The 25,605-nt window shown below is 37.9% G+C and overlaps 1 protein-coding gene across 8 annotated transcripts in view; it reads left to right on the top strand.

Moving 5' to 3' along the window:
• The window catches only part of NFIA (nuclear factor I A), a 385,493-nt gene that overhangs the window by 335,399 nt on the left and 24,489 nt on the right, over positions 1 to 25,605 (top strand). For 6 of the 8 annotated variants that reach the window (XM_037827066.1, XM_037827069.1, XM_037827068.1 and 3 more), the window contains one exon: positions 8,366 to 8,457. The exons of the other annotated variants lie outside the window; for them this stretch is intronic. In XM_037827066.1, coding sequence (XP_037682994.1) covers positions 8,366 to 8,457 — 92 coding nt within the window. The remainder of the gene's footprint in view (positions 1 to 8,365; positions 8,458 to 25,605) is intronic. 8 annotated transcript variants of the gene reach the window in all.

Here is a 25,605-nt window from a genome sequence, read left to right as displayed (position 1 = left end):
TCCAAGATACCCCATAAAGAACTTTTATATTATTTCAAGAATAACTGGCATACTGAGTACATTAAATTGAATGAAAAACAATGGAATAAGATCAGGGGAAAAAAGACTAAGAAAGGAACATTGCAAAGAAGGAAGGACAAAAGAGAACGTAACAATGGATAATTATGTTCACTGGGGTTATCACAACCCATCCAACTATTTTATTAGCTCAATTTTTGACTATTTCAGATGATAGAGATGGCAGATGAGTTTTAAGACTTTCTTTATAAAAGAAAGGTAAAATATGGCGCTGTAGGAAACGTGGAAAATACAGAAAAGTATAAGACAAAATACATTTTCCTATAATCAGCCGTTAACAATTTGGTCTTGTTTTCACGCATCTTCTTTTAGTGCATATTTATATGTGTATGTAGATATATGTACACATGCATATTAGATGATTGTGATCATACTGAATATAGTATTTTATGTGCTTCTTTCTTAATTAGCATTTTATACTCTATTATTTCATTTAAAAGTTCAGAAACATGCTAGTTTGAAAATTTTACCTATTCCTCTACTTTTGGGACATTAAATTTTGTCCCAACCTATAGAATGTGCTCCAGCATATCCTGGGACGTAGATATTTGTCCCTGCTTTGATAATATCCTTAGGCTAGATTCCTAGAATTAGAATTACTAGTACCAGTAGTGCCAACATTTGATACACAGTACCAAATTGCTTTTCAGAAAGGTATTCACCCTCATAAATGGCTTATGAGCCTGACCATAACATTGGCCCTTGAGATCTATGTTTATTTTTTTTTGATTCTTAGATAGCAGATTTGAGGTATATTATCCTTAAGTGGATTTTGGAATCAGTAGTCCCTTATTGGATGATTATATCATTTTTCTACCATTATTTTAATATAGAGCACAGTGGAATTCTGGGGATTTCCCCTCTAGTTAGGGATCACTCTGGACTGTTCCTGTGCAATGGGCAGCCCCTTAGAAATTCACATAGCAGTGAAGCCTCAGTTAAGAAGCTATGAGTTGCATTTCTAGTAAGATATCCAGTGCATTCAATCCAGCAGGATTTTCTGGTTCTCCAGTTCATCTTCTATTAACTATATCCCTTAATCCCACTCATCAGAGATACCACTTCTGTGCATGTTTTCCAATCATTTTCTGTACATACTTTAAATATGATCAATAATGATTTATATATCCATATATACATATGCACACATACAGTTTTATAAACTGATTTTGTTTGTGTAATTTTATATTATAAATATGTGATACCATTATTTTAAAACAATTTTAGTGGCTGCAAAATATTCCAACATATGGATGAAGTATTAACTTATAAGTTGTTTCTAGTTTGTTGCTCTTAGAAGTAATGCTGTAATGAATGTCTTGGAGCATAAATCTTTATCTCTATTTTGAAGTATTTGTTGAGGATAATTTCCCAGAAGTAGGTTTCCAGAGTTACACTGGCTTTTGGGAGGCCATAGAAGCCTTTCGAGAGAATGATCCAATATATTGATCTAAATTTCTTTTTCTTTTTCTTTTTTTTTTTTTCAGTAAATCCCAGCTGAATCGAGGGTTTATTCCCTGTGGCTATTTAATACAACCTGTGCCTGCCATGTATGTTGTTGCTTCTGAGCGATAAGGTTCTATCAATTGAACATATGGCATACACATAAAAATAAATGACAGAGAATTTGGATTAGCCATCAGAAGTAAATTTAAATTAACTGAAACTAGGCTGTATTACTATCCTTTAAAAATATTATGAAATTTTATTTTGGGGACAGTTTAAATAGACTCTGTATAGGAAATACTCATTAAAAAATGTCTCATCCCACAGATTTTCATAATATAAGGTCAAAGCACCTCCAACTTAAAAATTACTCTGATCCCCATATTTCTATGTGCATTCCATAATATGAGTATCTTATGCTTACCTCTACACATTTGGGCCCAAATCATGATACGTTTGAGCCCCTACCTCCCTATGAGGATCCTTAATACAAGTAAAAATACCAACGAAGCAGAGCCATCTGGCTAAATTGATTCTTTTTGTGATTTCTGTGAACTATTGGCACATTAGACATGTCATGCAAATTGTTCCCATACATGTTAAGTAATGCTAATATATTAAAGTTAGAATTCATTAGCTTTTCAGGAAGGAAGCTTGTGGGTATGTTGTTCATAATAATTTACTAGTGATAAGTAGGCTTTAATTTCATGCCCTGAAGGCTGTGTCTCCCCCCTCCCCCACTTTGGTAACTTGTTTGTAAAGACAAAAGATTTCAGAGATAATAGAATGAGGAAACGGCACAGATGTGATCAAAACAATGGAAACTTAGAGTGGTTATCTTCTAGATTCCAAACATCTGGATGAAAACTACAACATTCATTCAGTCACGTGGGAATTCCTAAATCTCTGAATGTTTGATCGTGTGTAAGCAAGTCCTGTATGTATTTGCTTAACTATGTAATGATATTAAAAATGCTAACCTAGATCATGTAAACTTGTACATACCAGTAGATCTCTTTGAAGAAGAAGAAATATTCCAATATTCTTCAGCATTTCTTTTGTGATTTTGCAAGGAAAAGTGCTGTTAAAATTTGTTAATAAGTCAATTGCAATAGAAAATAGTCAACATATTTTCTGACCAATTTCTGCATTTTTTTTTTCCAAATGAAAATTTCCTCAAAGTTTTTTAATAATTTGTGACAGTGCAGTTAAGAAAAGATTAGGGACGTTATTACAGTTAGGTATGCAGTCACCTCTGTTTCAATTTGCAACTGAATGCTTTCTCATGCACTATTCCTTCACTGACAGGTGTCGCTGATTACCATTTACTAAAATTGCTCTCTGAATACACAGAATTCTGTTCCAGTCCCTGTTCCTGAATTTGTTTTGATTACTTCTCTCTAATAAAGAGCACATTACTGGGCAGGTAGTAGTATCTCAGGGAGTCCATTTTGAATGAAATTAAATTTTTGACCAGATATTTTTAGAAGGAAACTCCCGCAGGTGAATAAATTCCATGTTTCTGAAAACCAGGGACTGTGTGAAGTAGATATTAGTATTTGAGATGTGAAGGGGCAGATTTAGAGTGTGGAGATGTCCAGTTTGTTCTGATGGTTTTTGGAATGGAAATTTAGTATCTTTGTTTATTTTATTAATTATTTCTTCTTTTAAGAAAAAAAATAAATTCAACAGCTTTATTCTCCATTTTCAAAGATTCAGGACTATAATCCTTAAAATTTTCCCTTCCCTTGTTCCTTTGTATGGCAAAGTCTAATTTGTAGCGTTCCATCCTTTCTCCTTTCCCTCACCCATTGATGCTTCCACTTCCTGTCTCTATTTCTTGCTCACGCTGTTTCCTCTGTGACCATCTAGTCCATCTGAACCTGTTAACCAACACGTCTTTTACAGCCTAACTCAAAAGCCATCTCCCCTCTAAAGCTTTTTCCTGTTCCTCCTGCCCAGTGTCACTTTTCTATCCTTTAACACACCACAGATTTTTATTTATGGTACTTTTCAGCAGTCATATTTTCATGTTCTGTACTTATCTCTCCCCACTAGACTCTGTTTTCTAAGGATAGCAGTTGTGTCTTACTCACCTTTGTATCCCCTACAGGGCTCAGTAGAGAGCCTGGTATATAGCAAGTGCTCAAGTAAGTATCCTTTGAAAAGAGAGAGAGAGAGGACATGAAATATATGATTCTATCTCTCTTTAATGCACTCCCGAGTTTAGACTTGGTATGGGTTAATGGGTTGAAGAAGAGGGTGGATGTTCTCTCCTTTCATAGTTGAGTCTGTGATAAAACAGAACCCATATCTCTCTCCAAACTTCTTGTCAGTTTGCAAGCCAGGCTGCCAGGGATTGTGGGACTTTAGGTCTTCCTGTGTCTGGAAGTAAATCCAGAGCCTCGGAGTTTACCTCTTCTCTTTCTTTTCCCGAGGTAGCTCACTGTGTTCATTTTCTCTCTAGGCCATGGCCAGGGTTGCTGGCTGTCACTCTACTCAGGAAGCATCACCCCCAGGTGAAACCAGCCCCCCAGCCTCCGGCACTTTGTGGGCCTGCAGAGGGGGCTCTGTCAAAAAGGAAGCATCCTTTCTGATTCATCCTCCAAACAGAATTCTCTCTAAATTTTTTCTCTTTTCTGACTTTCAGTGATTGCTAAATTTGAACTAGACCTTGAATCTGTTTCCCTATGTTCAAAACAAGAGATGCAGACTTACATTTCTTGTTGGTCAGATTTGGGGGTTTTATTATAGTGTTTATCTAAAGGAACACCAACTGACATTAGTACAGATATTTTAGTCTCTTAATATATTTTTCTTCAGTCATACTTTTTCTAAAGACAGGAAAGCTCCAGGCATCATTATTCAAAAAATCTGACCATGTCCTACACCATGTTCAAGTACATTGGGTGAAGGCTATTACAGACTCAAAACCAGCTCATCTGGAAACTGTCATGATTCCTTTATCCAGACACTTCCATTATTCCTTCTTATTCATAAAAGAAAAAAACAAAACTGACACCCTGGAAACAACAAGAACTGGAATTCTGTTTGGCCAGCAGGCAGTCAGTTTCATTCATTTCTGAGGACATAGAGGCTCCTCAGTCCTCCCAAGGAACACCTGCACAGTTGCAGAGAGTAGCCAGCGGGTGATTGCCATCACCCTTTCTCCCCACCTCACTCCTCCATGCCCCGCCCCCCAATCCCTGCAGAGAAGATTCCAGCATCCTCAGGGGCCCTGTAAAATTGTATTGCTTATAAAGAGAGAACTTTTCTTGAACCATTCTCTCAATTGATCATACTGAGGCAGGATTTGAATTCCCTAAGTGATTTTTGATTCCCTAAGGATTTTAGAATTAGCAATGCGTATATGATACATGGTTAACAGAGGAATGTGATTTTCTGGATATGGGATCAAATTCTGGTTTGGGATTTTGATACTCACCACTGTGTTTAAGCCCAAACTATATTCTTGGATAATGTGAAGAAATATATTAGTGAGAGAAAGCATATGGTCAGATTAGTCTAAATGAGAACTGATGAAAGCTTCTTATAGGAACGTTCTTCCGTACTGTTAAGAAAATGGTCCAGAGTGATATTGCTAATTGCTAATGTAGGTAAAATGGCTGCTAAAAAAAAAACCAAAGATGTTTTATTTCAGAAGCAGCCAAATAATCAATAATTTGATTTATAATATTCATGTTTGCCATGAGGAGTTTTGCAATGAGATTATATAACCAAATTTATTTCCCATTGACTTTATGAAAAAGTCATCAACTACCTCTGAATTTCCCCTCCAGAATCCTTAAAAATGTCTACAGTAATCTCCCCAGAAAATTCTTTTCTTCATTTCATGATTTCCCAAAGCTATTCCCTCAGCATTTGATTATTTTGTTACAAAAAAGGCAAAACTATAAATAAGAAAGTTATGAATGTGATATAATATCATGTAGACACAGTTGTATATAATTAATTACTGCATTGCCTCCTTTACTGGATTTTATATTCATGTTGAAGAATCTTACCTGTGTATGTATAATTGATTCACAATGGTATATGTTGTCGTTCTAATAAAAAGTTTCAATTGAAGTTTTTGTTCAGCAGCGTAACTCCCCTATTCCACTGTTTCTTTGGGAAAATCAAATTCAACTTGTATCATTACATCCTGTTACAGGTGGTTGCCCTGCCTGTTGAAGCTAAAATAATGGAAGATGAATCAGAATTTGTTTCTTCCTTCCCTTGTTTTTCCTGTGTCCTTGATTTTTCCCAGAAGCTAGCTTTCTATAGAATAAATTTACCTGAGCACTATTTGTCCTATTCTATTGCTTAGGTAATCAGATTCCCAGACTTTGTGTAGCTGTGTGTGTGTGTGTGTGTGTGTGTGTGTGTGTGTGTGTGTGTGTATCTGCATATATATATGTATATGTATGTATTAATGCCAGCACACCACCAGTCTCTCACCCTTGCTCTATCTTTTTTAAAAGCCTCAATAAGCTTTGGAGCAGTTTTAGCAGCCCTCAGGGCATTAAAGGCATTCAGGCATGTTCTGAAACTAAGGTTACAAGACTTGTTCTGTTATTAAAGGGGAAAATATATTATTTTTAGCCACAAAGTAATTTTGTTTGGCTACATTATTTTCATGCTAAGCCTTCTTTCAAATGGTGAAATTTAGGTCAGGCAAGAATGGAAAGTGGTGTGTAATGTAAGCCTACCCAGATTTAGTAAACTTGCTATGGTCGATAAAAAACTGCCTTCACACACACAAAGCACAAAAAATGCTGTGTATCGTGGGATTGATCACCAGACTTCTTTGTGATGTCACCGTATGGTAAAAGTGTCATAGAAAATGCTATCATATGTCTGAGAGGTACAGCAGGCCAGTGCACCCTGTTCTAGTAGGACCATCTAACCAAGGACTCATGTTTTAGCTTCTGTCATCAATCACTTAGTCTTACTTTGAAATAGAACTTGGACCTTAACATACCCTTCATTCATTTTTATTTTTCCTTCTCACACTACCTACCAATTCATGTGTAAAGGAACATTTTTTTTCCTAACCACTAACAGATTTAACAAGTTATTTCATTTTCATCCTTATCATTCCCACACCCTCTTCATGTCCTAGAACAGTTGAATACACTACCAGGTATTTATAGTCCATCATTCTCAGTGGTTAACTTTCTGTTGTGATTTCTTAAAGCATGTCAAAGTAAGCAGTAGGCTGAATGAAACAAATAATAGCATTTTACTGAGCTTTTAAAGAATTAAATTTCCCCCATACCAATAATGAGTGAGAAGTACATGCAGAATGCATAAAAGGGGAAGTGTTTCTCAAATCTGTTCAAGTTAGCCTGACATAAGATGGGCCAGGGAGGAAAGCAGTAGATTCACGTTGCTAGGCAGTGCAGCATATCATATATTTAGACCATTTAAGATAAAGCAATTACTGGACAAATCCTCCTGTAACAAGCACTATAACAATGAAAAGTATTTTATTAATATACTTTGGAGGACCCTCGTGTTCATCCTCTATTCAACGCTGGCTTATCACAGCCATATCTATGCGATTATCACAGATCTGATTGGGTGACTTAGCCCTTAAGAAAGACAACCAACAGGACATGGGCCAGATGGGTGGGCATTTCATCCATAGGTGTGTCTAGTAAGTGAAAGGAAGCATGTATGAGCAGTTTTCTGTAAAAGAAAAAATCAAAGAGAAGCAGATGATGCCAAGAAGGAAAAAAATTCTGCAAAGGATTTTTTTTATCACTCCCTCAATTACCTGTGTTTTTTATACCTGCAAATCCTTTTAATCTTTTTGATGATATGCATCGAGTAAGTTCAAAAAACATAGACCTTTTTATAACTATTAAGAAATATGAAATTATTTTAAGCAATAGTCTGTCTAAAGACTCTAGAAGAAAACAAAAAAGACTGTGAATAAATCCTTGGAATTTATGGTAAAGAAGTGGATTGCAGGACACCAAGCAACAGAAAATACTTGGGATTTATGTGCCAGTGAAAACAGTAAAATGAAACACAAAAGCCATTGAATTGTTTTCCTCTAACGTAAAGTAAAGGTCTTAAATATAAATATGAAAACCAACAACAAGACGTCCATGTACTGTTGAAAGGAAGTAAACTGATATGTAGCATTTGACGCTCCAGTGTGATATCTTGGTTTACACAGGGTTGATAGTTTGTGCTTCAATGGAAAGGTTCTAAGATGGGAAGACTATAAATGTTAATATTTTAAGCACATTTTTGCATCATAAAGATTCTAGACACTCTACTAGTCCTATAAAGACAGCTTGTTATAAATGGTTTTCCTCCTCCTTCCTGGAGAACCCATTAATTCCTTATATAAAGACCTCTTGAATCTCTTGCCATAGAGAGGCACATGATGCTTCATGATTTTTAGGAGTGTAACAGTGTGAAAAGAAAGGTTGTAAAGTGAACTGCTTTCCTGCCCTTCCTAATTTCTTTCTCCCTGTACTCTAAACACCAGGATATCTCTTTCTGACCCTACAGCTCATGCTGAATTCAGAAAGTATACTTTGCAGTTGTCTTGCATGTTCTAATTTGTATGGTGGAAGGAGACAATAGCTCATCTGAGCATCAAATTGACATCGTATTATCCCAACAGTCTTTGGAAGTCAATCTCTCCTGCCCCTTTTTGACTGTCTAAATACCCTCGCGAGCCAGACCCCTTTGCTAGCTACAGTGTTTGCACATTTCCTTGTTAATCAGCTGCGTAGGCTCAGAGACTGTGTGTTTTGGTGTTGTTTGTGTGTGCAATCTTGTGCTGCTTCCTGAACGCATGTGTCCCTTCCCTTCACAGCCTACTCGACACCCAGCACCTCCCCCGCAAACCGATTCGTCAGTGTTGGACCACGGGATCCAAGCTTTGTAAATATCCCTCAACAGACACAGGTGGGCCACTCTCATCTTTTCTGTATGTGGTGCAGCTTGTTTTATCAGGTGCATTGTAACTTGATGTTCGACACAACAGGCTGCATTTCCCATTTGCCAGTCCCTGTCTTTTCCTCCCAGCCCCACCCATCCTGGCCCTTCAGCCACATTTTCACGTGTTCTTAGAAATTGTGGAGAACATTGCCTGTGATTTTTTGCTTCTTGTATTGAGGAAGTAGATAAGGAGGGCTTCTGTGCCAGAACTGCCTTTGCTATGGCAAGAATAGTTTCCCGGTGCTAGAAAGTGCACATCACCTCTTTTAGGAATTCATGGCTCCCTGTCGGCAAGCGGACAGAAGTGGGCCCCTACAGAACCAGGAAAGTAAGATCTGGTTGCCGGTGACATCAGAGTGCATGCTGGGAATGTGCACCGGAGTGCATGCTGGGAACGCAGGTCAGAGTGCATGCTGGGAATGGGGGAGACCAGCCACTCTTCTGTATTCCTCATAAGATCCCCAGGAACCTGGGAAAGCTTTTTAAAAGAATGCAAAGGGGTTTATGATCCCTATTAAGTTCCTGTTGTTGCTCCAGAAATAGGAGGTGTTTGTTGATGGCTACTGCTGGTCACCAGGAGCAAGGTACAGTGAGGAGGGGAAGCAACGTTGAATGTATTGTCAGATTTTGAGGTAGGTGATTGAGAAAAGAGTATACCAGGAGGAGCTTTTGTTTTTCAATAGATAATTGTGTTTTGTGCTAGTAAAGGTCAAGGAGAAGAATTTTTTTTTTTTCTAAGTTTTGATACCACTACTGTGAATTGAGAAACAATGAAGGACTTTTTGAGTTCAAAGGTAGTATATGTAGAAGTATTTGGAGTTTGTGAAATAGAATTAGATTCAAGTTTTGAAAGAAACTGCTCTAATTTCATAATTAGAATGTGACCATATATTATCATAATTGACATAACGAATGTATTTTCCTTCTGAGGTTCACAGCATGATGCTTGAAAGAAATTTTCTGAGATATTTTGTGCATATGCCTGGGTGTGTAATCTCCAGATGCCTAATTTATAACTATTCATCTTTGTTTGTAAAACTATGACCAGGTGCTTATGAATGGGTTAGATTTGCCTCCCTAGGTCAATTTGTTCTCTCTGTAAAAGGCTTTAGTTTATTGCTATGTCGACAGCACAGGTTAAACTGCATTGCATCTGAAGCCTTCCCTATACTGAATCAGGGTCACGGAAAGTACAGCATCAGAGGAGGCAGCTGGGAGGAGAGAGGGAGTGAATGGGGGGGTGGTTAACTCTTGAATTTCCCACTTCTGTTCTTTCTTCTTGGACCGGCTTGCACATGGCCATCTAGGATTAAGATCTCCTGTTCAGTACCTCCCATAAAATTCTTTAAGCTTATTGCTTATTTTCCCATACATTCAAATGCTTTTCTCATGAATTTGAAGCTGAATAATTACCTCAAAAGCATTAAAATAGAAGAACACTATTTCATTTTGTATTTTTGGCTTACACCTTCAGTCTCAATGAGAAGGGGCATCCTGGGGATGGGGTCTCTATATTGGATGATTGCTTTTCTCAGAGTACTGTTGTGCTCAGTTTACTTCATTAAGAATCTCTCCGATGCAGCTTTGAAATGTCCTGTTTGTGTTTTACGTAGTGTTTTTTACATAAGCCGTGAAGCACTGAAATTAGACCATGAATTCCATTCAATGTATTTCTCTATAATTGAAAGGTGTTATATTCCAATATGACTTTGTTTCACAAATGCCTTATTTAACCCAGAAATTGAGTCTTCATGAGGTTAACCACAAAAATTCAATTCTTTAAAATCCAGATTTTACACGCATCTGAGTGAATGATGTCATATAGACCCAATAAGGGCATCTGAAACTGAATTTTTTTGGTTTCTGTTGGATGTTTGGCATCATGGGAACAGCATCTTAAATGTTTCTTATCACAGTGACACTTGCCACAGTTGGTTTTGGAAACCTATCTGCAATTGCCTTATGAGAAACTTTGCTAATGAATTTGTCATTTTTTTTTCCAAAAAAGAAAAAAGTATATATCCTGAGGATTTAAAAATTGTATGCTCTAAATATTTTAGAATTTTAAGGTGTATATATTAACTCTTTTTAAAAACAGAACTACTTTCTGGAACTGTTTAAAATGTTTAATATATGTAGAGATAATAAAAATAATAATATACATAAAAAGTAAACTCCCTTTTGAGAGGACATTAGTTCAGAAGAGGGGTTTATTTTAAAAAGGAATTTTTAAGGACATAATTTGAACATGGCCTGCTGACCAGTGATGTCCTAGGCAAACTTGCATTTTTCTATTCACACCTTTGTTAAAATGCATGAGATTTGTATTAACTGAATCACATTAAATGTTTCCTGGGAAAACAAAATTTTGCTTTCTATTTCTGTAGAAGGAAAAATTAAAAGAGTCCCCCAGGACAGCTATGTGAGCTTTCTAAATGCAGAAGAGGTATCCTGCATATAAATCCGTAAACAAATACAAAATACAGTGACCTCCCTTTCTCCCAATAACCAGTCCCCAAAGTAAATCTCTTAAAATGCCTGAAGCGTCATTCTATAGACTTTGGATCAGATCTATATCTCTGTTTATAGAATTCTTTGATTTATGTATATCCTCTACTTATTGGGCATTTTCTATGTACTGAGTACTTTTTAGGTACATTTTCCAACTAATCTTTATAACTACCCAGTGGGGATATAATTATCTCCACTTAACAGATGCAGAAGCTGAGCCTAAGGGGATAATTTTCCCAAGGCTATACAGCAGTAAGGAGTGGATCAAGAATTTGCATCCAAGACTGTCTAACTCCCAGTCTCATGTTCTCTAACCATTGTGTGTACTGCCTCATGAGCTGGGAGCACCTTTCAGTGGAGACACTCAAAAAGAGACTGATGCTCAACTCTCAGGAATGCTTACTGGAGTAATCCCTGCTTTCATACCCAAGACTGCATTAAAATCTAATCATTAGATACACTCTAAAGGCCCTTTCACCTAATAACAGTCTCAAATTCTGTGGAACAGCCAGGGAAAGTGGACTCTTTTTCAACAAAATCCACTGTAATAGTTGCTGACCTCGAAGAAAGCACAAGTTCTCATGCCTGGCACATAGTGGGTATTCAGCATATATTGGGTGAATCTAAATTATTCATAGGGAAGTTTAAAAATAATGACTTTTTCTTATTACAGTCATGATACATGTTAATTGTGGAAAATACAGTTGAGAAAAATAATAGAAATCACTTGTAGTCCTACTGTTAACATTGTGTATCAATCCATCCAGACTGTTCCTAGGAATACAAATATATTGCAAAAATGAGATCATCTTCTATACACTGTTTGGTAACCTGTGTTTCTTCCTCTTAATATATTATGGCCTTCTTTCCATGTAAATTGGAAAAATTGAATATTGGCTTTTATTGTACCTATTCATCATCTGTAATGATTGGTAGGGAAAGATAACATGGATAATTGAAAGCCATTTTTCCTCCCCCTTCCCTTCCAGTCCTATTTTTGTTTCTCCTGAGAATTCCTCCCTTCACTGAGACAGAATTACCTTCTCTTTAGCCTTGCTTTTAGCTAGTTTTCTTTCAAACTGCTTCCTATTGCAGGATATATCCCTCCCCAGCATTTGGCTCTGTACAAACATTCCTGCCAAGTTATCTGTCCCATTCTTCTGCCTCACTTTTCTGCTACCTCTAGTACTACCATTATTTGCCACTCATTTTTCTCCTCCTCCTCCATTTTGTAACTTACATTAACACGAGAGGTGTCCACCTCTCTACAGCATTTCAAACACCCACCTATTTCTGAGAAACCATGACCACTCATCCCACTCTGAATATCTTATTTTTCATTATCGCCCCACTGCCGTTGATATTAACATATAGAAAAGTCTCTGGGGAATAGAGCATTTACTTCACTTTGAGCACTATTAATATCCCCTGCATACCACTGAACGATATAATTTAATTATAGAGAATGTGCCATAGCCTTAAATAGCAGAAAGCCAATGGCCACTTCAATTGCATCCCATAATTTAATCTGATCCCTGAAAACAAGAGCCATTAAGAGGAGGCATTTATTTAGAGGGAAAAAGTTAATATTTCATCATCAGGTAATAAATAGAAATACCAATTCCCACACAGGAGAACTAAACAAAGGACTCATTTTGATTCGGATTCCAGTTTCATCAGAATGTTAAATAAAATGCTTAACCTGCAGAATCCAATGAGGACTAATTTTTTAAAATGAAAAATGAGTGTAAACAGTATTAAAAGTAGGCATTTCCTCCTTACTCCCTACCACCCAAATCTATCACTGTTCTGCATCAACAGAATTGTCATATCAGAAATGCTGTTTAAAACCAAATTACCATTTGGGCTATTAGATGAATCACTTGGCATGGCATGGGCCTGATTTGTTGACAAAAAAGCACAGGTGCTGTAACCTTTGCTTAATAAATCATTTAGCTGCCTGACTTGCAGGCACTGTGACTGCGTTTTCCTCATGAAATTTACAAATGTGTGCACAAGCCACACACTCCAGTATGGTGGAAATCAGCTGATCTGGAGAGGTCTCTACCTAGCTAAGTTATGGGCACAGCACCCATTGTCTGCCTTTGGGGTGGGGGTGCACAAAGAGTGTGGTAAGGTACAGAATAAGTTAGAACATTTTCTTCTGTTGCCATTGTGTGTGAGTATCATATTCCTGAAGTTTGCATAAGAAACCAAAGTTTAGGCAATCTGCAAAACTCTTCCTAAGTACCATTCTGCAGTGGCTCACCATTTACTTAATTGCTCACTATATTCTCAAGCCTGCTAAATGCAAAGGATAACAACCCCTGTCGTAAAGAAATAATAGTAATGGCAACAAAAGAAATAATAGTAATGACAACAAAAACGTGTAAAGAATTGTAAAGAAATAATGGTAATAATAGTAATGACACCAGAAACATAATAGAAATAATAGCAATGACAACAAAAACATTAATAATGCAGCATGATACCAATTACAGTAAGGATTTGCCTAAGAGGCTTTGAAACCACAAAATATAATAACTTTGCAAAAAGGGGCAGAAGAGGCTTTAGAGGTTTTCTGTTCTTGTTTAACTTTAGTCTAATGCTCTGATTTTTGCACATTATACCTTTTCCCCCCACTTTTAATTTTCTCCCATCAATCCATGAGCTGGTAGATAAGGCTTTAGCCCATCCTAAGAAGGACATGTTCAGTTTTGTCTTCTCTGGATCAAGCAGATAAAATTAGAATCCTTTCCTGCTGCAGGCAGATCAGCCTCTTCACCCCTCATTTCCAAGAAATGTCCCCTCCTGTTTTAATGTCCTCACCCACTGCACCAAGCTCACTTGACATTGCACTTCAATTAGCTGAAGCCATTCCTGGCCGCCTCCCCACCTGACCTCAGCTGCCTCCCTGTAGTAGTTTACATACCACACAGAAGTTCAAGGAGCAGCTGGAGAGTTCCAAAGGCAAGAAATTGATATTTCCTTAGAGGAGAAAAAAGGTAAAAAGTACCCTCCCCTTTCTAGTTAGAATTGGATTCAAGCATTTCAGTTAAAAGCCCACACAAATGAAAACTTCCAAGATTACAGAGGAATGTCAGGCAAAATCCCATTTTCTCCTGACTTTGAGAAAATAGTCTTATTGATCAAATTGGTTCTCCATATTAAGCACCCATGTGTGCCAGACTGTACTACACAACTACAAGTCTCACGAGACACCTCTAAGGTTGATATGATTAGTCCCATTTTACTAATGAGAAAGCTAAAGTTCAGCAGACAATGTAAACTTGTCCCATGATGAATGAAGTAGCTGGGAGTTTAACCAATGTGTCGCCAAAAACGTCTGCTCTTTCTTAGACACTACCTGCATCTCTACTTGTTTTAGTGAAAGGTTGCTGTCCGTTTTCTCTTGAAGATGGTCTAAGATTGACTCATCCTGACACGGAGGAATCAGAAGCCTAGAAATTAGGCCCAATTAGCTCCCTGGGTTCAGTGGGTTAGGACTGTTTCTACACTTGATTCTTCTGACCACCTGCCCCAGTTTCTGATTAGTTCATATGTCTCTAAAATAAAGGCTGAGTTCTGTTCTCTTACTCTACCTGGGATGAAGACCTTTACCAGTGCTATCAGTCCAGTCTACATCTGTGAGCACAGCTAGCCTGTGCAGGAGACCATCTAGCAGATCCTGGGCCTTATTGTCAGATCTGGATTGAAGCTTTGCTGTATTGCTTAGAAGCAGAATGTGTGATTTTTTTGTTTTTTGTTTGACTGTTTCAGTAACTCAGTTTTTCTAGCCTAGTTTTTTAACTGTAAAATGGTGATACTTGTGTATACCTTCTAAGATTGTTTTGAGGCTTAAATACTGTTAGTATAGAAAAAGTAAGTGCTTGACACATATTGAACACTGAACAAATGATAGCTTTTATTATCAATTCCTGTGTTTGAGCAGCATTTTCTGGATTATAAAGTATTTTCTCATTTGATCTGAAGAACAACCCTTTGTAGTAGGCAGAACTATTATTGTTATCCCCCATTATACAGACAAGAAAACTGAGGTTTAGAGAGAGGAAGTGATTTCTCCAAAGCCACATAGCAGTGATTCAGTAGAGCCAGGACATGAACCCACTCCTGATTGCAAAGCCCACCCTGCCTTCAGGGTGCCTCTGTATATAAAGGACTAGTGTAGGTCTTTCAGCACACCCTCACGTGCTGCTGTGTGATTATGGGCAGAACCTAACTGCCAAATGATGTTATCTAAAACAATTATCTAGCAAATTAGGGCAACCCCCCCCCCACATACACACAATGTATATTTTTCTATTCAGCACCAGCCCCCAAAGGTGCCCCAACAGCCTGATTAAATTGGGCATATCTGTTCTTCCCCTGTACAGCCAGCAACCTGAATACATTTCTTTCCTTAAGCTAAATTGTGTCCAAATGAGGAAGAGACTTCCCACGGGGAGATGTAACTCTAATAAGGCTGCAGGACATGAATATATTCCCCAGAATTTACAAGGAAAGGAAGGAGTCTAAATTGAGACAGTGCCTGGTCATTTTTTTCTCTTATGTTCTCAGCTCCAGGAGTAGGTGTGGAATAGTAAGCAACACCTCGCAGAAATGAGTTACTCATGCAATCTGTTTCCCCTCCCTCCATACAACTGTGGGCAGGAGTGAATCCTCCCAGCTTCCCATCTCCCACACCAACCTGTAAGTTCTTGACACATTCTCTTCACATACACTGGCAGCTGACTCACTGACAAGCTATGAGACACTCTTAAAATATATTTTCCAATAAACAGAACCTTTGTCTTTCAAGTTTTAATTTGGCAGCATGTTTTAGACGTCCTCAGCCACAAACCTCACTTCTGGACATTTTAAACCATCAGTACTGAGGTATTGATCTCTTTTTTTTCCCTTAGGTTCTTATGCTTTCATAACCCTATCACCTTTAAACATGTTTTGGTTTAGTTTTAATATTTTTATTTGTTCATTTGTTTTTTACCTTGCTCCAGAGAGATTTGGGGAAACTTCTTAGTTGAAGCAAATTGGTGATCATTGAAAGAATTGAGGTGCCTAACATGGGATCTGGCACATAGTAGGTACTCAGTAAATATTGGTTCCTTTCTTGCTTCCTTCTTTTCCATTATTAAAATGAGATCAGTAGCAATGGATAAGGGGAATATAGGAAGGAGATTTCCCAGAAAATTAGGATTTCTTGGAGGAAGAAGGGGAAATTAAAAATCTGATGTCCATTAAATTGGCCCTAGGGATTGTGGAGAAAGGGGAACAGAAAATGAAGTGGAGAGAAAGACTGAAAAAAAGAGGCTCTGAATGGAGAAAACCGGGGTAAACAGCTGAGAGGCATCAGATCTGAATTTTATGATAGCTTTGCAGTGAATTCAGAAAACCATAGCATCAGCTACAAAATTGCCATCAAGATTTCCAGCCCATAGGTGGGTCTTGACAGTGACGCTTTTGATCAGTGGATACTCCAGGATTCTAAGAGAAATGTACTTGGTACTCATGGTCTTATTTCTTTGAGGGGATAGGAGAAAAGTCTCGCACTGAGGAATAGGCTAGACCTGTATTCAGACCTTGGCTGCGCCATTTAGGTGAGTGATCTTCGGTATGTTCCCCTTTAAATTTCAGTTTCCTCTTGTGTAAAATGAGGGTGATAATAGCTTCTAACTCCTAGGATTGTTGAGTGGATTGAATGAGGTAATGCATGTACAACACTCAGCACATGGTGAGTGCTCAGAAGTTGTTTGCTTCATGTATTGTTGGAAGTTACTCAGTTGCAGGGAAGAGAAGACATGATTAAGTGTGGCATAAGTCAGTCAGGATTATTTTTCTCATATTACAAGAAATCTGAAGTTTAGTAGTTGTTGGCAGTTTCTGCTACTTCACAATGCCAGCAGGGGCCCAGGATCTTTCTAACATTCTGCTTTGCCATCCTTAGCATGTTAACTTTTTTATCCTCATTCGTGGCACCTCGGGTTACAAGACAGCTGCTACAGCTCCAGACATCGTGTTATACCCATATTATACCCCATTATTCCTCTTAAGTCAGGAAATCAAAGGCTCTGCCACAGTCCTCTCCCATTTCCTTCTAGCAAATTTCTACTTAGGTCTCATTGGCTAGAACTGGATCACATTACAGTCTTTAGTTGCAAAGAATGCTGGGAAAGCCAGCACAGGGCTGTCTTGATTGGTTTAAGTCATGATGCATTACCCAAGTCTGGTCACATTGTCCTCCCTAAACAAAACTGAAATTCCTTTTGCAAGGAAGAGGCAATAAATAATGGATAGGCTATTAACAGTATCTGCCATACTCCTTTTACCCATTCTCCAATAGATTTCATGCACATTTCAATTCCTGTAATTGCACTTGACTCCTTTCACTCTCTTAATGATTGTCTTCTTACAGTGCCTCTCCTTCTTATACTCTCTGTGTCTCCAGGGAGACATATATGCTGTGTGTGTGTGTGTGTGTGTGTGTATGTATGTAGTAATCATCCCATTTCAGCCATCTAACTGAGCCCCAGACTTTGGGCAGAAGTGCTGGAGTTTTGTGCAGACCAGTTACCTATGAGCTGGGTAAACCTTCTCTGGGTAAACATGGATTCTGAAAAGGCTGAGTAGAGAACATGTGCCTTTGTGATTGCAGAGGAACTCTGTGAAACTGTGCCCTCCATGTGCCCTCCCAGGTGCTTATCAAGCAGTCAGCAAAAGGTTCTGGGTTTCTCTTTTATGACTTGGAACCAGATGCTTCCTTTGCAAAAGAAAAGAGCCTGGTTTTGCTGAGCTTGAGTCAACAGAGTTCAGAGAACAGGAAAATGAGTTGATTGGACTTGCTACATGAACTCTAGGAGAGAATGCAATACAGGTGGTGTTCCCACTTTCCACAAAGCCCCTGTGTGTGAAAGTCCCAAACCAAGGAATTTGCTTTACCAAATGTTTCTGCACTCCAAATAATGACTGTTCACTTTAAGAAAGGACTCAGAATCAGAGATCCTTTTGGACTCAGGCTTTCCTAGGGCTTCTAATGAGTTCAAGACCTTGAAGTTTCCACTGACATACAGTTTCAAGGACAGAGTCTTTTGTATAAAGTGAGATTCATCAAATCTCTTGTGGTCTCTCAAAGATTCTTCCCGTCCAGTTTTCTCACACCCACCTGTTTACCTTCCTGTGTGTTTATTGGGGATGGAGGCACATTCTTTTATCTGTGGCCTCTCTATTGGCAATATATCTTTTCAATGGAGTCTATTCATTGGGTTACTTTCTGCAGCACACAACTCCCCAAATTATTTGCATGAGAGTTTTTCCTAAGGCCTCACATTGCTTCCTTTACAGCAGAGATGAAACAACTTAGCACTTCTAATTGGCTTTTCACTTTCCAAATGCTTTACACATTAACTAATGAATCACATGAGCTTGTGATAAGCTGGATCCCTTGCATTGGAGCTGGGACACTGGGTGAGGACGGGCTGTCCTGGCCTTGTGTTCCTCACCCTCACACCCTTCCTCCCCAGAGTCTGAATGTGTCAGGATAACAGAGCCGAGGCCCAGGCCAACTTTCACAGCACAGGGCAACCTCAGGCCCCCACCATGCTGCCTTAATGATGTGGGAAGTGTCCATTGCTGCCTTCCAGGGCCGGGATCATGCTATGTGTCTCCTGTTGCCTTGAGTAGTTGAGGGAAATTTAAGACCAGCCTCATGACACACAATTTCCGCCCCTATCAAGTACAGCCCCCGTTCCATGGATCCTTGGTCATGTGATTGTGTACATGGGGAAGGAGTGGTATGATACACTAGTACTACAGTACACTAAAAAGTTCCGGTGAGGGAACTAACTATAATAGGAACTTTGGTTGAGTTAAAGGAGCACTGGACTAGGACAGAAGGCCTGAATTCCTAGCTCATTTCTCCCACTTACCAGCTAATGTCATTTATTTTAGGGAGGAGAAGGACACCAGAATTTATTGAGCAATTACTGTATTCAGCAACTGCCTGGCAGCATACTAGGCTGGAAGGAGAGACAGATACATGGGACCCAATCCCTGCCATACATAGCATGCAGACTTCTAAGGAGACAAGTAAACAAATAAGTGTGTGATAAGTGACAGAATTGAAATATGTATAATCTACAAACAGTACAAAAGAGTAAGTAATTAACTGTGGGGAGAGGTAAGGAGAGTCATAGAAGATAGCCTAGAGGAGGTGACACATGAGCTGATTTTGAAGGAGACAGACACACGCAGTGCATGGAGCAGTCCATTCCAGAAGGGAGAACAGTACATGCAAAAGAACAGCGATGTCAAATAATTTTGTGTGTTTGGAAAACTCTAGTGTGGCTGCCAGTATATAAAGTACATAACAGAGAATGGTGAGTAATGAGGCTGGGAATTTAGGCAGAGTCTAGTCATGAACAAATATATGCCTTTATACAATTGCAAGGCACTTGGACTTTATTTTGTATGAGATGGGAAGGTGGTGAAGGGAACAATGCGATCTCTATATGTGACAGAAACCTTCACTTATACTTGGTTTAGTACTCATTAGACACAGGGTTTTCAGATTGTAGGAACATTAAGGCATATCATGAGGTACCCTCCTCTCCCAGACAGTATAATTTAGTAGAAAGACATAAGCTTTGAAACCAGACAGATCTGATTTTGACTTATCATACTATGTGACCTTGGGGCAATTATTTAACCTTTCTGATCCTCATATGTCATATTTATTAAATTATAAATTAATTCCTGAAGTCCACATAGAGTTCAGTAAAGATTCAATATGGTTAGAATGTAAAGTCCCAGCACCTAGCACATAGAAAGCCAATGCCACTGTTTTTTCAGCCCTTAGAAAGGAGCCTCTTTAAGTACCAGAGATAAGGCGGGATACGTCTTATTTATCTTTAGGACCAGTAAAACCTGTGATTGCAGTAGAAACAGAAAATGTTAATATGGCAAGAAACCCAAAGGTAATCTGGTAATTTTCCCTCTGTGCTGAATTTCCTCTCACCCCATCCTCCCACATCCGTTTACCGTAAGTTGTGCCATTAATTCTCTCATTAGCTAGCAGAATGATATATATTTATTAAAAACAGAGTTAGCATACTCCCAAGGAGCAAGTTAAAGCTCAGCTAGCAGCTGCAGTTTCTGGTGGTAAGGAAAAAAATTCATTGAGGAATGCATGTGGAGAGTCTCTGTGTGTGTTATAATTTCGTATTAAAAAACTGTTCAACTTTAAACTGGATGAGGAAAGGAAGGAAAAAATCCTAGTGCAAAACCAAGTTAAGAACCTAGGAGCACAGTTTCAGAATGTTTATTTTGTCAGATACACAGCTGACATGATTAGTTCTAATGGGGTGGTGCTCCTCATTGAATTGCAGATTGGTGTGAGTGACTGAAATACCACAGGGACTTAAATAACTGGTGCATACAGTATTACTTAGGCTGCATCCTTTAGCCAAGTTGAAGGCTTCTTTTTCTCTGTCCCAACACACGCACACGCACACACACACACACACACACCATGTCTGCATCTATCTATTCTAGAAGCTCCATGTACAGCCCTAATTACCTATCTGGAGCAATGCTGACTTGCCTTTACTGACTTCTTCCTCTTGCCCTCTGCCACTGAACTGCACCCCCACATCCCCACACACTCTCCATTGCAGTTAATGGTGTATTGGATTAGTCTGCTTTGCTGCTGCATTGAGACCCAGATCAATTTATTGACTCTGTCAGAGTGGCTGGTACAGTAATTGTTACGAGAGAAGAATGGAAAGTGAGAACGTGTCCACATGAAAAAATAAAAATGACGTTTGTTCTTTCCTGCCTCCCCCGCCCTCATTTTTTTTTTTTGCCTCATAGATCTTTATGTGTTTACACAGCAGAGAGCACTTTACTTAAGTTAATCAGCTCCTCTACATTATTAATTGTGACAGGGTGCTACATGACAGCAAGAGTATTATGGGAAACACTGATCTCACTCAGATGGTGTGGACCTGTACAGATTTGGTATTCCTTCCCTTATCTCACTGATTTGGGATACCATCAAATCACATTTCCCTGATCGACAACACAGAATGCCTCCCATCAATACAATTGATTTTGTGAAAAAGGACAAGGAACATTTTTCAGCTGAAGATAGATGAAGTATGGTGATGGAAAAGAGAATGTTTCAAAAATCTCTCAGTATAGAAGCCTAAATTGGAAACTAAGGCATTATTATCATCCTAAACACAAGCACGGTTTTACAAAAAAAAAAAAAAAAAAAAAAGAAAAAGAAAAAAAAAAGGAAAAAAGAAAAAAGATACTATTAGAAGAAACTTACTAAAAGTGAAAAAAATAGATTTAGTAGAAGCCAGCAATGAACCTGAGGATATAATAGCTGTTTTAAAAAGGCCATCTTATAATTTTTTGTGGGGAGTTTTTGGTGAAGTGCACGTCTTTGAAAGACGTTTCATTAAAGTTCAACTTTCATGGCTTATACCTGTAGACCTTAACATAAATCCTATGCAAACGGACAAAACTGAATGGGTGTCATTTGTGACCTGGAAATAAAAGGTCAACCATTGGATTTATAGCTTTTTTAGTGAAAAGAACATAAAGATTCCTGCCAACTGGAGTCAATCCATATTTTAATGTTTCCTAGTTAAGATTATAAAACCAAGGGATTAGGATCATGCTGTTCAGTGAAGGTCAAAAATTAAATGTGATGGGCTAAGTGTCATTCCCATGGGGTAGAAGTTAATATTTCAAAACCCATTTCTACCACTGGCAGTCAAAAAATGAGTTGTCCATGATCATTAACCAAGGTAAGGGAATCCCACTATCATTATTAAATTTAATGATGATTATTACACTAATCAACTGTATTATTCAATTACTCTGCTGTTCTCCTATGATGTCCCAAAACAGTAATAGTGAATTGATTGCTATCAAATAATTCTCATCATACAGTTGAGAACAAGTTATGATGGAAGCTCATGGATGAAGGCCTTCTTGTGAGAAAAAAACCTTGTGGCTATTTTATGAATAAGCATGATAACATAGAGCCTCATACTACATATAACGTTCTTTAAAAACTAAGACTCTGTGGCACTATAGATCCGTTGTTAAGTGTGATTCACAGTACTAGTTTTTTAATACAAAAAAAATACGAACATGTATTATGTATTCCCTTTATTGTGGGTTTTTCGCTGTGTGCTTTATGCCCTCTTTTTTTCTTTTCAGGGAAAAAAAAATCAATTTTACTAGTTTTTTTCCCTTCCTTCAATTTTCAGAGCTGTAATACCATCTAGTTTGGATTTTTATTAAGAGAGAATAAAGGTTATTTAAATATCCCTGTGGGATGACTCAGACACATGTACCCCATACCATTTTCAAATCCATTTTAAGATGCTAGTATTTTTTGGAGTTAGGGGAATATAGGAATACCAAAACTGGTAATTTCCTTAAAGACTGACTTCTCCAGGCCCCTCACTTTTCAGATACACTTTAAATGCATTTTGGAATTAAGCAATGCCTCCAAATAAGAGGGTCAAAGCCCAGGGAGGTAGCACAACTTTGGAGGCTATGCAGCTAATAAGATGCAGAACAGGACTGAGATAGAAGCCAAGGAGAGCAGAGACTGCTGGTTTAATATGTGGCTTAGGAAATGGGTGCATGGTTTCTGTTTTACAAAGGGGTTTTGTAAAAGCCCAGTATCCATTAAATTGACCCAAGTGCATTGGAATCCTGAGGAACAAAAGCATGTAATTCAAAATTTCATCTTGCAAAATATATCTAGATAGACTGCATGATGTAGAGAGAGAGTGTGTGTGTGTGTGTATGTTAAACCTGTGCTTCTGAATGTGTTCATGGGTTGCTTTTTGTTGCACATTTTTCTACTTCTGTCCTTCACAGTGCAGACGAAGATTAGAATTCCCATCCACCTTCACAGGCAAACATTTTAAAGTGTTTCTGCATGAGGCAGGAAGTAGGGAGGACCTTTGATTTAAAGTTCAACATTTACATTTGTAATTTTGACTAATTTCTGTGCTCGCATTAATTAAACTGGAATTGTTTAATTATAATAAAGTTAAAATTGATCATTAGGATTAATTTAGCAAGAGAGGCTTTGTGTGCCTTTCTAGACAAATATTATGAAATATAGTGATAATGAAGCAGTGAAAAGTGTAATTTCACATCTTATAATGATTTTAATATTTGCCAATTGTTCTCTCTGGTGTCTGGATAGTGCTGAATGTTGCTCTTTGTTACATCATTACCATTCAGCTAGGGCCATGCTGTATCTCTCAGTTGGTCTCTTCCCAAATTTTGTTTCCTGTCAAAGTCTAAAGATGTACCAAAATCTCTTCACACCACCCTCCTAATAACACCATTCTTCCCCTTTCCCCCACCGCCATCATCTTCCAGGAAGGCCATTTGCTTGGCTCTTCTTCTGGGCCTTGCACAACAGCGACCTTTGTAAACCAAGAACTGGTGAATGAAACTTGTTATGGAGTTTACTAATGTTCCTCAGTCCTGGGATCAGTGCTGTCAAACCTGGACAGTCCCCTGACACCTCTTCTTGGCTGCTTGCTTTGAGTAGGAACCAGGTACAATCAAGCTCCACAGTCCAACCACTGAATATCTCTAAGGATGTGGGAGAAACAGAGCAATTCCTCCAGGTGCCTAATTTGCTTTTAAGAGACAGGTTGCCCTCTATATCCTGTTCCTTCCATGTAGCTCCATGTTTCCAACGTCGGTGCCCTCTGTTTCTTAAAGAAAGGTGTAGAAGGATGAGATTCCCATTTTACTGTAAGATTCAGCATAAATTAAATAACATTAGATCTGAATCTACCTATCCACACATTACCAAAGTAAAACTTTTTTGAACTATCCACCTTTTTTATCATATGGATGACCATATGGATATGGATAAATTAAATCCTCAGGAAAATCTGCCAGCCAGTTTGAGCTTCAAATTCCTCCCAACCACCATCTTGCCAGAGTTGCTTAAAAAATAGTACATGGGCAATTATGTTTAATTTGGTTCTCTAGCAACCCTAAGGCAGGAGTCCGAGGGCATTAGAAAATAGATGAAATAGATATTTATGAAAATAAAGAATAGAAACAAAAGGACCAGATAAAGAACACAGGAGTCTCAGTAACTAGGGGTTGACTAGCTAGTGTGGAGTTTATCTCATAATGCAAATTATCAACTTTCTGTAATATCTCATATGCAAATTAGTGTCTTTTTGCAAATTGATCCATCAGTAAACTCTGATTTTCCCCCATCACCAAAAGTAAACTGCTGCCTATGAAAAAAAAGTTTGCCATTCATTTCTACAGAACATTATCTAAATGGATTCCACTGTTTTATTCATGTCCTTATCCAGTAGAAGACACTTCCTATTTTCATAGTAAATGGCATATTCCCATTTAATTTTATTTTAGAGAGCCCTTGAAGATTTCAACATGTGGGCTAGGTTAAATTCAAGTGATTGAGAAAAGAGAATAAAAGCATAACATATAACCAGCATACTTGTGCTATTATTGTACTTAACTCAAGAAAAGCAGCCATTGCTCATTATTGCACTATACCAAAGAGACCGTGTGCTAGGATACAAAGATGAGATTTTTGTCTTACCCAAGTCAGTGATTTGTACAAATTTCTTGGCTACCTGCTACATGCTATGAGGAATACAAAAAAAGAGAGAGAAAGAATTAACTGTGCCATCCTGGCAATTACAGACCAGTTAGAAGATAAAACATATATAGTGGATACTTTCATGTATTATTTCATTTCATCCTCACAACCACCATACTACAAAGGTGGTCTTAATCCCTTTTTTATCATATTTTTTTATTGTTGGATACAACATATATACATAGAAGTGATAACTTTCCAAGTGTAATTTAACAAATAGAGAACAAATTTCAAAGAATATTATAGTTTACAATTCCACAATTTCAGTTATTCCCTTATTATGAAATACATATTAAAAGGTAGTATCTTTCAAAGTCTAATTTAACAAACAGATATATAGGAAATTTCCAAAGTTGTTATGAGTTATAGTACCATAGTTTCAGTTATTTCCTTATCATGAAATATAACAAATATACAAAAAGGTATAGCTTTTAAATTAGAATTTAACAAGTAGCTATAGAACAAATTTCAAAGGATACTATGTGGTACTGTTCCACCATTTCAGTTCTTTCCTTCTAGCTATTCTAGTACCCTAGCAACTAAGAAAAAGAAAACTATATAAAGATTCAATATTCATAATCCTTTGTTAAATTTCATCGTGTCTGCTGCTACACCTTCCTTTAGTTCAATCACATTCCTATTCTTCAGGGAATGTCTAGGCAGTGACTACCCTAACCTGTTCATGTTGAAAAGGGGTATAAACTTTATGAACAAAGGGGACATATCTAGTTGATGTTCTTGAAGAAGCTATTGCCTCTGGGTTTGGGAACTTAGCTGGCATAGAGCATTCTAAAGGATTTCAGTCTCTGAAGAATAAACTTAGTGAGTGAAACTTTTTATAGAGTCCCAGATAGGGATCCAGGTATTCTTTAAGGTTTTCAGGACTACTGTTGACT

This window comes from Choloepus didactylus, chromosome 2 (genome assembly GCF_015220235.1).
Source record: "Choloepus didactylus isolate mChoDid1 chromosome 2, mChoDid1.pri, whole genome shotgun sequence".
In the NCBI taxonomy this organism is placed as follows: domain Eukaryota; kingdom Metazoa; phylum Chordata; class Mammalia; order Pilosa; family Megalonychidae; genus Choloepus; species Choloepus didactylus.
This window is presented reverse-complemented; position numbering and strand designations above follow the sequence as displayed.